A 13,687-nucleotide genomic window follows, 5' to 3' on the forward strand; every position below is an offset into this window, starting at 1 on the left:
CTTTTTTTCCAGACAGACAGAAGTTGTATATACAGGATACTGGTGTTTCCTCTCCGGCTCCAGACCCAATTTTAAGGACTGTAAAAGCCTGAACGGTTTCCAGCTTCCAAAGCTTAGCAACGCTAGAAGAAAACAGATTGTCAGTGAAAGCAATGTGCTCGGGTAAATACCTTGAAAACCAGGTTTTCCTGTTTCTAATGTTGTTAGATATACTATGCATTTATATAAAATATCTACTATTAATTCAAATTATCCTCTGTATGAGAAGTGAAAGTTAAGTACTTATTTTCTTGATAATACAGCACATGGGCCCTTTATTACAGGATCATTCAGTTAATCTATTAGAATATATTTGCAATTACATCGTGACTTTTGTTCCCTTTTAGAAAAGTAAGTTATTTTAATATGTGTAACTTGTTAATGTAAAGTAAGTACTTTGTTGAAAAGGCACAAGGTAATGTAATGCAGAACAACATCATTCAATCCTCTCTGTTGGATCCATCTTTGGATCCAGTATCCTATGCAAATAGACTATACAAATTACCATTACACATTTTTAAGCTGTCACCAAATTATATTAAATGGACTGGAAAATACTGATTGATTATCTTGTAGGCCACCAACAGTGGTGATCTTGACAAGTCCTTTCTATGACGTGCCTCAAAAATATGTATTGTAGTCTAGGATTAAGAGAACACAACACATGAACACATCAAGATTTAGACACACATACACGAGGTAGATTCAGATATAAAATGAAATGACGTTCTTTCATGATCCTAGTCATAATTACAACTTTGTTTTGAGGGAAGTTTGACAGCTGCTGTAAGCTGTTTAAAGGTGTCGCGTGTGATTGTTGTGTGAGATTTAAGTTGGCAGTAGTTGAGATAATGATTTAAAGATGTTAGAGGTGTTTAATGATCATGCATATCCATTCAAATAAATTAACAACAGTTCCTTTATTTTTGGTTAAAAAGTGCTTGATTAGCACACAACAGTCAGAGATTTGTCATTAGAAAAGGCCAGCTGAAAGGGAGGTCACTTAAATGTGTCAATCTGGGATATTTTAAAATACTGAGCTCAGGTAGCAGACAATAACCCATGTAACTTAATTCATATTTCAACACATAAAAACAGTTGCTGAATAAAATACCATTGCTATGTCATTTTAAGTTATCTTGTAATCAAATATATGTTACTAGCGCTTTCACTAGTTAGCTTCCATCAAGCAGAAATGACCAATCATACTAAAGAAAAACAACCTGTATGTCATTGAAAAGGCATAGGGGTTCATAGTTGAATAAAACTGTTATAATCACTGTTATGAATGGTTATAGTCACTGCTGTCTCTGCCTCCAATTGTCATATGATTGAACAATCTGATTTCATCCACCAGACATGTTTTCTTGTTTGCTTAAAGAACATCAATGCTGTCTCCCACTTTTAACTGTTCAAACATCAACCGAATGACATTCATTCCAACTCACGACAGGCAGAAACATATCCATAACTGGAGATTCTTGATATTTCTGCTAGCTCAACAGGTATCAAGTAGGCCTATGAAATTAGGTCCATCATACTGTATGTCCAAGTGACTGGTTGTAGTCTCCCCCAGGTGTGACCTTGAATAACCTCAATAACAGAGCTGTAAAGAATTTCTTTTGTTCAAGGGCCTTGTTATAAAGCCTGGCTCACGCCACCGATGTTGTGAGAATTTTACTCCTATAAAAGACAAAAAAGAATGTATCAGGCATTGAAAACACAATCTCTTGTGGGTGCATATCAAGAGGTGGTGAGATGCGTACAAATAGAACTGTAAAAATAAAGCATGCAAATCCGATGACTTCATAGGTGCAGAGTTGTCTATGTAAATACAAGGGGTAGAAGAATATAACCCATACCAGTAAAGGAACTGCTTGGTCAGATCAGATGTAGTATACAACTGAGTGGGACACAACAACATTCTTTCTCCCTCTCTTTAGCGTTGGATGCAAACCAACCAAAATATTTTCCTTAATGTGTCTACAAAAAAGACAGCCCTTTCTTCCCCATCTTTAACACATGGTAGGGAATTGTAACATTTGTTTATGACTTGATGTTTGTTCGTTGAAGACTTGACTTTCAAAACTTGTTTTCCAAATACTTCTGAAAATAGGTCTTCCAGTTTGCATGTGAATATCCACAAAACAGTGATTTAAATAACATGTTGATAAAATGTGAAATATAAAGTATTAATTAAGTGCTAGATTTGAAATGTTATTGAAAAGAGTTCCAACAAGTAGACAATAAGGTAATTCAGAGCAGAGTGCCGGGCTTTAAGCAAGCACAGGAATAAGTTCTAAATGTCTCTAATAAGTATGCATTGGGAAAAAGTTTTTTTATCCCCTCGAAAGTTTCCCCTTAGACTCACTGGCTCTCTCTGACAAAGGGATTTCTTTCTTTCACAGAGCCCACCCCTCTCTCCCCCTCCCTCTCTCTCCCTCCCTCTCTTTCCCCGGCCTCTGTAACAGCTGCTGCTCAGTGCTGTATCCTGAGAGAGTGATGATCAGTGTATTTTTTTTTTCAAAGTGTTTTTTTGGAACAGATGGCCAGGGGAGAACTGGGGAATGTGCCAGTACCGCACTGGGGAATGTGCCAATTCCTGTAGCGAGTGAGTTCTCTGGGCCCCAGCTCGCGTGCCTTCACCCTGCCCTCTGCCCTGAGTGGCGCCAGCAGGACTTCCCAACTAGCGTTACGAACATCTGGTGTCTGGGACTGCCAGGAAAACAACCGCTCAGCTATTGAATGTGCTTCATGCTAGGGAAACACATTAGCTCCCAGTGAGGAAGAGAGAGCTAGAGGGAGCAGAGAACTGGGAGTGCAGGGAAAAGTTGTATGCATGTAATTATGTTGGATATGTAATCTATGAACAAACACCTAATTCATCATTATGTTATATTAGACAAGTTTTTTTTATCTTTAAGAAAAGTGTTTAAATGTTTGCATCAACTTTGATGTAATTTGCTATTTACAAAATGTATAGATTTACAGTAGTTATTTTAAGTGAAAAACAACTTGTTTACAGTTTTTAAGTTCAGGGTAATCAACCTATTGTGTGATGTTACTATGTTATGTTATGGGTTTTGGCAATAGGTGAGTTGCTAAATGACATTTAAAACATTAAATTACAGATATGACGAAATGTGTGTTTAAAATGTAGATTAGATTGTTTTATTTAACCTTGATTTAACTACACAATTATAGATTAAATTAGATTAATTTATAATGTTGTTTCACCATGAAAGATGGGAGGAAAAGGGGGGGAATGGATGAGAGGGTGACAGAAGAATCTGGAGAATAAATGAGAGATTAAGTGACAGAGGAGAAGAATGACAGGGGACAGATGAAGAACTGGGAGGAGAAGAGGACTGATGGGACAGTTTGAAGAACTGGGGGAGGAGAGGACTGACAAGACAGATGAAGAACTGGGAGGAAGAGAGGACTGATGGGACAGATGAAGAACTGGAGGAGAGGACTGACAGGGGACAGATTAAGAACTGGAAGGACAGTAATTGATAGATCAGTGTGAAGAAGTTAATGTGTAAATGAACGTTCTCCATACTTGGGTCTCATCCATGCATTAAAAAGCTTGTTGATTTATAGAGAGGCCATGGAGATGTGTGGATCCAGAAGAGAGCTGGAGGAAGTTCAGCCTCAGTTTACATGACTCCCAGTGTCATAAAACACAAATGCATCAATCACCCCTTTTATTCATCAGGGGCACTTTTTATTCTGTTCTGGACAAAAAAACTGGCAAAACACCCAGTTCCCTTTCAAACAAGAGTTGATGATGATTTAATTGAATGGGATCCTTAGTAGGCAAAGGAATGCCCGTCTTAATTGGAGAGAGTGTATTCTTCCCTCTTTTGTTGTCGTTATTGTTAGAAATACCATCTCTCTGTCTGTCACATTGCCCCATGTTTTTCTATTTGCAGCTTCCTGATCAGTCAAAGGGAAGTTTTCACTGTATTGCATTAGTAGATAGTGCAGATCTGCCGGTTTTGACTAGCAAGTTAGGGGAACTTACGCAGCAGGTTATCGTCCGGATACAAATGCCCAAATGATTGAAATAATTGACCTATAGAAATCAGGGCATTAAAATCAAACTGTGTTTTAACTAATAGAAACATCACCATGTGAAGATATTTGTAAATATGAATGCATATATTATAGGTACTTAGTTTTATTAGTTGTATTAGTAGTTTTAGTAGTTGTAGCAGTAGTTTTATTAGTTGTAATAGGAGTTGTAGCAGTAGTTGTATTGGTTGTAGCAGTAGTTTTATTAGTTGTAGCAGTAGTTGTATTAGTTGTATTGGTAGTCGTATTAGTAGTTTTATTTGTTGTAGCTGTAGTCGTATTAGTAGTTTTATTAGTTGTAGTTGTATTAGTAGTTTTATTAGTTGTATTGGTAGTTGTATTAGTAGTTTTATTAGTTGTATTGGTAGTTGTATTAGTCGTTTTTTAGTTTTATTAGTAGTTGTATTAGTTGTATTGGTAGTTGTATTAGTAGTTTTATTAGTTGTAGTTTTATTAGTTGTAGCTGTAGTTGAAGCAGTAGGTTTTATTAGTTGTATTGGTAGTTGTAGTTGTATTAGTAGTTGTAACAATAGTTTTAGTAGTTTTATTAGTTGTAGCTGTAGTTGTAACTGTAGTTTTATTAGTTGTAGCTGTAGTTGTAGCTGTAGTTTTATTAGTTGTATTAGTTGTAGTTGTAATAGTTGTATTGGTAGTCGTATTAGTAGTTTTATTAGTTGTAGCTGTAGTTGTAGCTGGAGTTTTATTAGTTGTAGCAGTAGTTGTAATAGTTGTATTGGTAGTTGTATTAGTAGTTTTATTAGTTGTAGCTGTAGTTTTATTAGCTGTAGTTGTAATAGTTGTATTGGTAGTCGTATTAGTAGTTTTATTAGTTGTAGCTGTAGTTTTATTAGTTGTAGTTGTAGTTTTATTAGTTGTATTAGTAGTTGAAGCAGTAGGTTTTATTACTTGCATTAGTAGTTGTAGCAGTAGTTTTATTAGTTGTATTAGTAGTTGTATTAGTTGTATTAGTAGTTGTAACAGTAGTTGTATTAGTTGTATTAGTAGTTTTATTAGTTGTAGCTGTAGTTGTAGCTGTAGTTTTATTAGTTGTATTAGTTGTAGCTGTAGTTGTAATAGTTGTATTGGTAGTCGTATTAGTAGTTGTATTAGTTGTAGCTGTAGTTGTAGCTGTAGTTTTATTAGTTGTATTAGTAGTTGTAGCAGTAATTTTATTAATTCTATTAGTAGTTGTATTAGTAGTTGTAGTTGTATTAGTAGTTGTATTCATAGTTTTATTAGTTGTATTCGTAGTTTTAGTAGTTGTATTCGTATTTTTAGTAGTTGTAGCAGTAGTTTTAGTAGTTGTAGCAGTAGTTTTATTAGTTGTAGCAGTAGTTTTATTAGTTGTAGTAGCAGTTGTATTTGTAGTTGTATTCGTTGTATTAGTAGTTGTAGCAGTAGTTTTATTAGTTGTAGTAGCAGTTGGAGCAGTAGTTTTATTAGTTCTATTAGTAGGTGTAGCAGTAGATTTTATTAGTTGTAGTAGTAGTTGTATTAGTTGTATTGGTAGTCTTATTAGTTGTAGCTGTAGTTGTATTAGTAGTTGTATTAGTTGTATTGGTAGTTGTATTAGTTGTATTAGTTGTATTGGTAGTTGTATTAGTAGTTTTATTAGTTGTAGTTGTATTAGTTGTATTAGTAGTCGTAGCAGTAGTTTTATTAGTTGTAGTAGCAGTTGTAACAGTAGTTTTATTAGTTCTATTAGTAGGTGTAGCAGTAGTTTTTATTAGTTGTAGTAGCAGTTGTAGCAGTAGTTTTTATTAGTTGTAGGCCTATTAGTAGTTGTACAACAACTTTTTATACTGTTAAGATAAGTTTTATTTTCATTCTTATTTCATTGTTATTATTATTAGACAGTAGTTGCCATATTATTCTTGTGACTAAGTGTTGTTAGTTTGTTTAGTTATTTTTTCATTTGGACACTTGAAAATGAGAATGCATGTCAAGAGATTTCATCCTGCAAAATGTCAAATAAAATAAATCAATAATGCGATTCTGCTAAGTTTTCAATGCTATGATGTCATCAATTTACCAGTCCTTCTAAAATGTCTGATAGATTTGTTAGAATGTGACATGACAGTGTAGGAGGAAGGATGTTAAATGAGCAGAAAGAAAACCTCCATTCATGTAGCTTTATTTTAAAGTCAAATATCCATGACCAATGATTTAATTGGCCTTGTATGGTCACCGGTTGCTCTTTATCAACGGCCTTGTTTATAAGCATAGTTGAATCCACTGAAATATGTTTCATGTTATTGATATGCTATATTGCAATAAACACATTTGAAGGAGAAGTTGGCTTTGACTTGGCTTTCCATTCCCTCTCTGTAACTACTGATGCCTCAGAGGCCATGCTCTTCTTTTGATAGCCTTTAACTTTAAATAAACTTATTGCAATGTCTCCAAACGTGTGCTTGAATACATTTCACTTGCAGGAGTCCATTTCCATGTCAATGTCTCACCCCACCTAGTCATTGCAACATGAGGCCTTCAGCCAAAGAAGACATGCACGGGATAAAATCTCAGGTCAGACCGTCGTAGGGCAGTAGCCTAAATACTGCATCACCCTCCCTCCTCCTCTTCCCTAGATCCAATTTACCTTTCTCTTCTTGGAGCGTCCCTCGGCCTGCAGGGTGCGGGTGCACTGCTCCACGCACTCTCTGAAGCTCATGTTGCCGTGATCTGGGGTGTAGTCCAGGTCTGCCAGCTGAGCTAGCGACAGGATGTAGTTACAGGCGATTCTTAATATAGCCAGCTTTGACAACTTCTGTCCATAGGAGTAGCAGGGCACCTGTATAGGGTTAACATTTGGTTAGGCTAAGGAGGCCCATCATACTGATTGATATGAGAGGATGGTAGAACCAAGTTGAGGAAGTTTTCAGTTAAGCTACGGTATGCATGCTCTTTAGATACAATTGCCGGTGTCAGGTGATGTCATGTGACAGTTTTCCAACATATCTTTCTAAGTGCCAAAACAGCTGGTAATGACATGACCCAGTAAAAATGGTTCACAACAGCTTCTCTAGTTTAGTTTTCAAAGGATAGATATTCCATGTTGGTTTTGGTCAACTAAGAGTTAGTTTTATTTGATATTGATATTTCATAGTACACCTACAAGTATCAGACCAACTGGACTACCTGGAGTGTGAAGAGCTTTGTCATTAAAAAGCCTGTTCCCTGTTTCATATGCATTTGACATAATTTTCTGTCATTGTGAGAGGTGTCATGTGGATATGATTTTCACTGATATTTTGATTGCATATAAATTACATGAATAGACTATTACATAGGCCTGCAGAAGGGGAACATGTTTTTGGGGGGCCAGACAAATAATTGTGTATGTAGAACAGAATAAGAATCAGAGTGACAATTCAACTGTTTGGACTGACATGTCTTACAGACTGTTCTTTCTCATATCTTTAATGTAGCAAACTGAGCACATATTTTGAACATAATGTCAATAATACCAAATTGTAAATTGTTGACACTAAAATTAATTTAATAAACTATCTATAGAAGGGGCCATACAATTTATACTCAAGTGGGATATATTAGCCTACATTCATACTCAAGTATGATATATTATGATGACATTCACAGTTATTTTAATAATTTCCATATCTCCATACAGTGGCATAATGAAATGGGCATTTAAGTGCAAAAAGTTACTCGGAGTTCAGCATGAACATCACATTTTGAACAAGAGGCGTCATTGTACGGATTGTTTGTTTAGTGAATTCAGTGTTAATACCTGCTTTCTCAGCGCCTCAAAGGCTGCACTGATGGTATGCACCCGGGTCCTCTCTCTGGCATTCGCCAGTAGCCTCCGTGTCTGCTGAACGGCTTTGATCTCAGTGACGACGCCAGACGTTTCTCCTAGCCGTTTCTTTGGCGATTCAACCGGGTCGCTGCTATTGATGTAGGCTGTCTGAGAGGCTGAGGAGAGGGACTTCTCAGAGCGCTGGCACAGGACGATCCGGGACTGTAATGTGTGATCAGTCCCAAATGACTGTTGATGGCCATAACTTGTAACATGCGGGAATGTGCTGAGAAAAGAGTCTCTGCTTGTCGGTGTTGACTCGGATAAAGGCTGTGACTGTGATGATGGGAGCTTCCCAGTAACTGTTGATGGTAAAGCATTTATCCTCATGTCAAGAGCAGTATTCGGGTTTCCAGATGAAATAATGGATTTCTCCACAGATAGAACTGAACCAGGGTCCTGTAGTCTTTTTTGGACAATGTTTCTACATGTCTCTTCCATCAGTTCCCCCATAGAATCGTCGTCCATTATTGAATCATATTGGAAATGTTTGACTTCATCACTGGTGACTCGTTTGGGGTCCCGACCTTTACGTTTAAACTTTTTATTCCCAGTTGAATCCTTTGCATTGATTGTCTTCCAGCCATCGCTGAGTAGATGTGGATTCCTCATTTCTACACAAAAAGGCACTATTGAAAACCGACAGCACTGCCTTAATTAATATCGCGAAAAAGTACAATAATATTATATTGTAACTTAATCAATCAAATATAGCCAGACAAATCCCTATGCAATGTAGCACTCTGATTAAAAGCATCGACAGGCTTACTTTAAATAACTCAAATAAAGAATAGACCGCATGTGCAGGCGCGTGTTTCTCCCGTGGATTCCGCGTCTTCTGGAGCCATCAAAACTGGCAGCATTTTTTGTGAATGTGCTCTGAGTTTCATCTGTTTTAGTTTTGCCTCAGTTTACATAGAAGCCCTTGTCGGTGAGATAAGTCGCCACGCCGCCGACAGCGAGAGACCGCCCAAAATATCTCTCGCCGTGCGTAATAACATATTAAACCACTGATTACGCGCATGGCTACATGGTGACTTTTATGGACATGCCAACAGAAGGACAATTATAATTGCATTTCAATAATTATCGTCATAAATTCAGTTTAATAACAACTTTTTTGTATTATATCACAATCTGTATGCCTTACAATTTAGGTCTAGGCTATAGGCCTCCTAGAGCTGGGGAGCATACCCATCATATTATTTTTGGTCTTCATTTAGCAAGCAAAACTTGTAGCTAAGTGCGCTATTGTGCACATGGTAACCGCTAACAGTGTAACATAGACTTTTTTGATGTGTCTAGATAGCAAAGAAAGATTTTGGAACAGGGCAGACAACGGGGGACAGTCCAGGAAAAATCCACCCAAAACCACTCATTCCTATCATTTAGTGTTACATAACACTAACATGTTATAACAATATTTTTTTGTGAACACATTTTTAATTTGGTCGTTATAATAAGTTTGGTAGCAAACAAATCGTGGAAATCTGTTGTTAGTTAAATCGACTACAAAACCCACAATGCAATGCTCTCTCCATGGGCTGGCAAGCTTGCTCGCAAACGTAGATACAAAATAATACCAAAGTCAATATCAGCATGTGAAGTAGCTAGTTATCTCTAAAATCGCCTAAACAAACTGCACTATCAATTTAGGGGACTACAATCTCACCATGTTCAACCTGCAGATATATGTTCCTCGCCGAATGTAGTCTGACATTCGCAAAGGTAATGCAATGCACCCTGGACTGATGAGGCACACAGAGAGGAGAAATGTGTTAGACCCTCTGTTAAATTACACATTTTTCGTGATGGGAATATCGCATTCGAGATAAGACAACCTCCCGCGTTATGACATCAGCCAGTATTGACTATGTATGATATACGTTTTCGCGATCTGAAAGTCGTATTCTTATTAACTTCAAGTGTAGTGAGAGCGGCTTTATCGCAATCATAAACTATCAAACACATGGTTTGATGACATTCCATTCGCTCCGTTCCAGACATTTTTATGAGCTGCCCTCCCCTCAGCAGCCTCCATTGTAACACTATATATACAAAAGTATGTGGACACCCCTTCAAATGAGTGGATTTAGCTATTTCAGCCACACCCGTTGCTGACAGGTGTATAAAGTCGAGAACAGAGCCATGCATTGCTTTTCTTTCTAACAAGTCAGTTCCTCAAATTTCTGCCCTGCTAGAGCTGTCCCGGTCAACTTTAAGTGCTGTTATTGTGAAGTGGAAACATCTAGGAGCAACACCGGCTCAACCACAAAGTGGTAGGCCACACAAGCTCACAGTACGGGACTACTGAGTGCTGAAGCTTGTAAGTGCGTAAAAATCACCTGTCCTCGGTTACAACACTTACTACCAAGGTCCAAACTCCCTCTGAAAGCAACGTCGGGAGCTTTGTCGGGAGCGTCATGAAATGGGTTTCCATGGCCAAACAGCCACACACAAGCCTAAGATCACCATGCGCAATGCCAAGTGTCGGCTGGAGTGGTGCCAAGCTTTGGACTCTGGAGCAGTGGAAATGCATTCTCTGGAGTGATGAATCATGCTTTACCATCTGGCAGTCTGACTGACAAATCTGGGTTTGGCAGATGCCAGGAGAACGCTACCTCCCCAAATGCATAGTACCAACTGTAATGTTTGGTGGAGGAGGAATAATGGTCTGTTGGGCTGTTTTTCATGGTTCGGGCTAGGCCCTTTAGTTCCAGTGAAGGGAAATCTCAGCGCTACAACATAATGATATTCTAGACGATTCAGTGCTGCCAACTTTGTGGCAATAGTTTGGGGAAGGCCCTTTCCTGTTTCAGCATGACAATGACCCCGTGCACAAAGCGAGGTCCATACAAAAATGGTTTGTCGAGATCGGTGTGGAAGAACTTGACTGGCCTGCACAGTGCCCTAACCTCAACCCCATCGAACACCTTTGGGATGAATTGGAACGTCGACTGCAAGCCAGGCCTAATCACCCAACATCAGTACACAACTACACTAATACTCTTGTGGCTGAATGGAATCAAGTCCCTGCAGAAATGTTCCAACATCTAGTGGAAAGCCTTCCTAGAAGAGTGGAGACTGTTATAGCGGCAAAGGAGAGACCAACTCATGGGTCTTCCAAGATGGCGTAGCAGTCGGACGTGTTTCTTTGTCTTGTCTTGTCCCATCCTTTACCTTAACACCGGATCATCGCAGCTAGCTAGCTGCTATCCGAGTGGCTACTCCTGGCTAACGTCTCTGTCCCGAAGCAAGCATCAGTTAGCCTGGAGCTAGCCTCGTGCTAGGCCCATCTCCCGGCTAGCAAAAGAGGTCAACCAGCCAATTCTTTGGCTACAATACCTCTTTTGCCAATTGGCCTGTATCCTTTACTACCAATCCATCACGACTGGTCTGCCGATGTAGCCGGCCAAGGTCTCAATAGGCTCTTCCGTTGGGATGTCGCCGGATGCCCATCTGCTATCCCCGGTCCGCTAGCTGTCTGAATCGCCGTGTCTCTAGCTCGCCTAGCATAGCAGCGACTACAGTATTGTCTCCCTGACTAATCTAGTGCTACTATTGGATCCTATGATCACTCGGCTACACATGCCTCTCCCTAATGTCAATATGCCTTGTCTATTGCTGTTTTGGTTAGTGATTATTGTCTTATTTCACTGTAGTGCCCCTAGTCCTGCCCAATATGCTTTAGATAGCCCTTTTGTTCCACCACCCACACATGCGGTGACGTCACCTGGCTTGACTGGTGCCTCTAGAGACAAAACCTCTCTCATCATCACTCAATGCCTAGGTTTACCTCCACTGTACTCACATCCTACCATACCCTTGTATGTACATTATGCCTTGAATCTAACGTACTAGACGACCAGTTCTTATAGCCTTTAGCCGTATCCTTATCCTACTCCTCCTCTGTTCCTCTGGTGATGTAGAGGTTAATCCAGGCCCTTCAGCCCCCAGCACCACTGCCGTTCCCCAGGCACTCTCATTTGTTGACTTCTGTAACCGTACAAGCCTTGGTTTCATGCATGTTAACATTAGAAGCCTCCTCCCTAAGTTTGTTTTATTCACTGCTTTAGCACACTCCACAAACCCTGATGTCCTAGCCGTGTCTGGATCATGGCTTAGGAAGGCCACCAAAAATCCTGAAATTTCCATCCCTAACTATAACGTCTTCCCACAAGATAGAACTGCCAAAGGAGGAGGAGTTGCAATCTACTGTAGAGATAGCTTGCAGTGTTTTGTCATACTATCCAGGTCTGTGCCTAAACAATTCAAGAGTCCACTTTTTTTAAATCCACCTTTCCAGAAACAAGTCTCTCACAGTTGCTGCTTGTTATAAACCCCCTTTAGCCCCCAGCTGTGCCCTGGACATCATATGTGAATTAATTGCCCCACATCTATCTTCAGAGTTCGTACTGTTAGGTGACCTAAACTGGGATATGCATAACACCCCGGCCGTCCTACAATCTAAGCTAGATTCCCTCAATCTCACACAAATTATTAAGGAACCTACCAGGTACAACCCTAAATATGTAACCATGGGCACCCTCTTAGATATCATCCTGACCAACTTGCCCTCTAAAAACACCACTGTTGTCTTCAACCTGGATCTCAGCAATCACTGCCTCATTGCCTGTGTGCGTGATGGGTCCGTGGTCAAACGCTCCCTAAAACACTTCAGCGAGCAGGCCTTTCTAATCGACCTGGCCCGGGTATCCTGGAAGGATATTGACGTCATCCCGTCAGTAGAGGATGCCTGGTTGCTCTTTAAAAGTGCTTTCCTCTCCATCTTTAATAAGCATGCCCCATTCAGAAAATGTAGAACTAACAACAGATATAGCCCTTGGTTCACTCCAGACTTGACTGCCCTTGACCAGCACAAAAACATCCTGTGGCGTTCTGCATTAGCATCAAATAGCCCCCGTGATATGGAACTTTTCAGGGAAGTCAGGAACCAATATACTCAGTCAGTTAGGAAAGCTAAGGCTAGCTTTTTCAAACAGAAATTTGCATCCTGTAGCACTAATTCCAAAAAGTTTTGGGACACTGTAAAGTCCATGGAGAATAAGAGCACCTCCTCCCAGCTGCCCACTGCACTGAAACACTTTCACCACCGATAAATCTACGATACTCGATCATTTCAATAAGCATTTTTCTACGGCTGGCCATGCTTTCCACCTGGCTACCCCTAGCCCGGCCAGCACCCCCTGCTACACCAAAATCCAGACAGCTGATGTTCTGAAAGAACTGCAAAATCTGGATCCATACAAATCAGCTGGGTTAGACAATCTGGACCCTCTCTTTCTTAAATTATCCGCTAAAATTGTTGCAACCCCTATTACCAGCCTGTTCAATCTCTCTTTCTTATCGTCTGATATCCCCAAAGATTGGAAGGCTGCCGCGGTCATCCCCCTCTTCGCTGGGGGAGACACTCTACACGACTGTTATAGACCTATAACCATCCTGCCCTACCTTTTCTAAGGTCTTCGAAAGCCAATTTAACAAACAGATCACCGACCATTTCGAATCCCACCGTACCTTCTCCACTATGCAGTCTGGTTTCCGAGCTGGTCATGGGTGCACCTCAGCCACGCTCAAGGTCCTAAACGATACCATAACCGCCATCAATAAAAGACAGTACTGTGCAGCCGTTTTCATCGACCTGGCCAAGGCATTCGACTCTGTCAATCACCGCATTCTTATCGGCAGACTTAATAGCCTTGGTTTCTCAAATGACTGCCTCGTCTGGTT

General features: G+C 39.8%; 1 protein-coding gene across 1 annotated transcript; it reads right to left on the minus strand.

Moving 5' to 3' along the window:
• Positions 1 to 940: 940 nt before the first annotated feature.
• atoh8 (atonal bHLH transcription factor 8) lies at positions 941 to 8,924 on the minus strand. The gene is made up of 3 exons (XM_035744030.2): positions 7,868 to 8,924; positions 6,716 to 6,907; positions 941 to 1,722 (listed from the first exon to the last, which is right to left on the minus strand). The coding sequence occupies exons 1-3, from the start codon at positions 8,546 to 8,548 to the stop codon at positions 1,717 to 1,719; spliced, it is 879 nt and encodes a 292-aa protein (XP_035599923.1). The 5' UTR covers positions 8,549 to 8,924; the 3' UTR covers positions 941 to 1,716.
• Positions 8,925 to 13,687: the final 4,763 nt, after the last annotated feature.

Source organism: Oncorhynchus keta, chromosome 30, assembly GCF_023373465.1.
Source record: "Oncorhynchus keta strain PuntledgeMale-10-30-2019 chromosome 30, Oket_V2, whole genome shotgun sequence".
In the NCBI taxonomy this organism is placed as follows: Eukaryota; Metazoa; Chordata; class Actinopteri; order Salmoniformes; family Salmonidae; genus Oncorhynchus; species Oncorhynchus keta.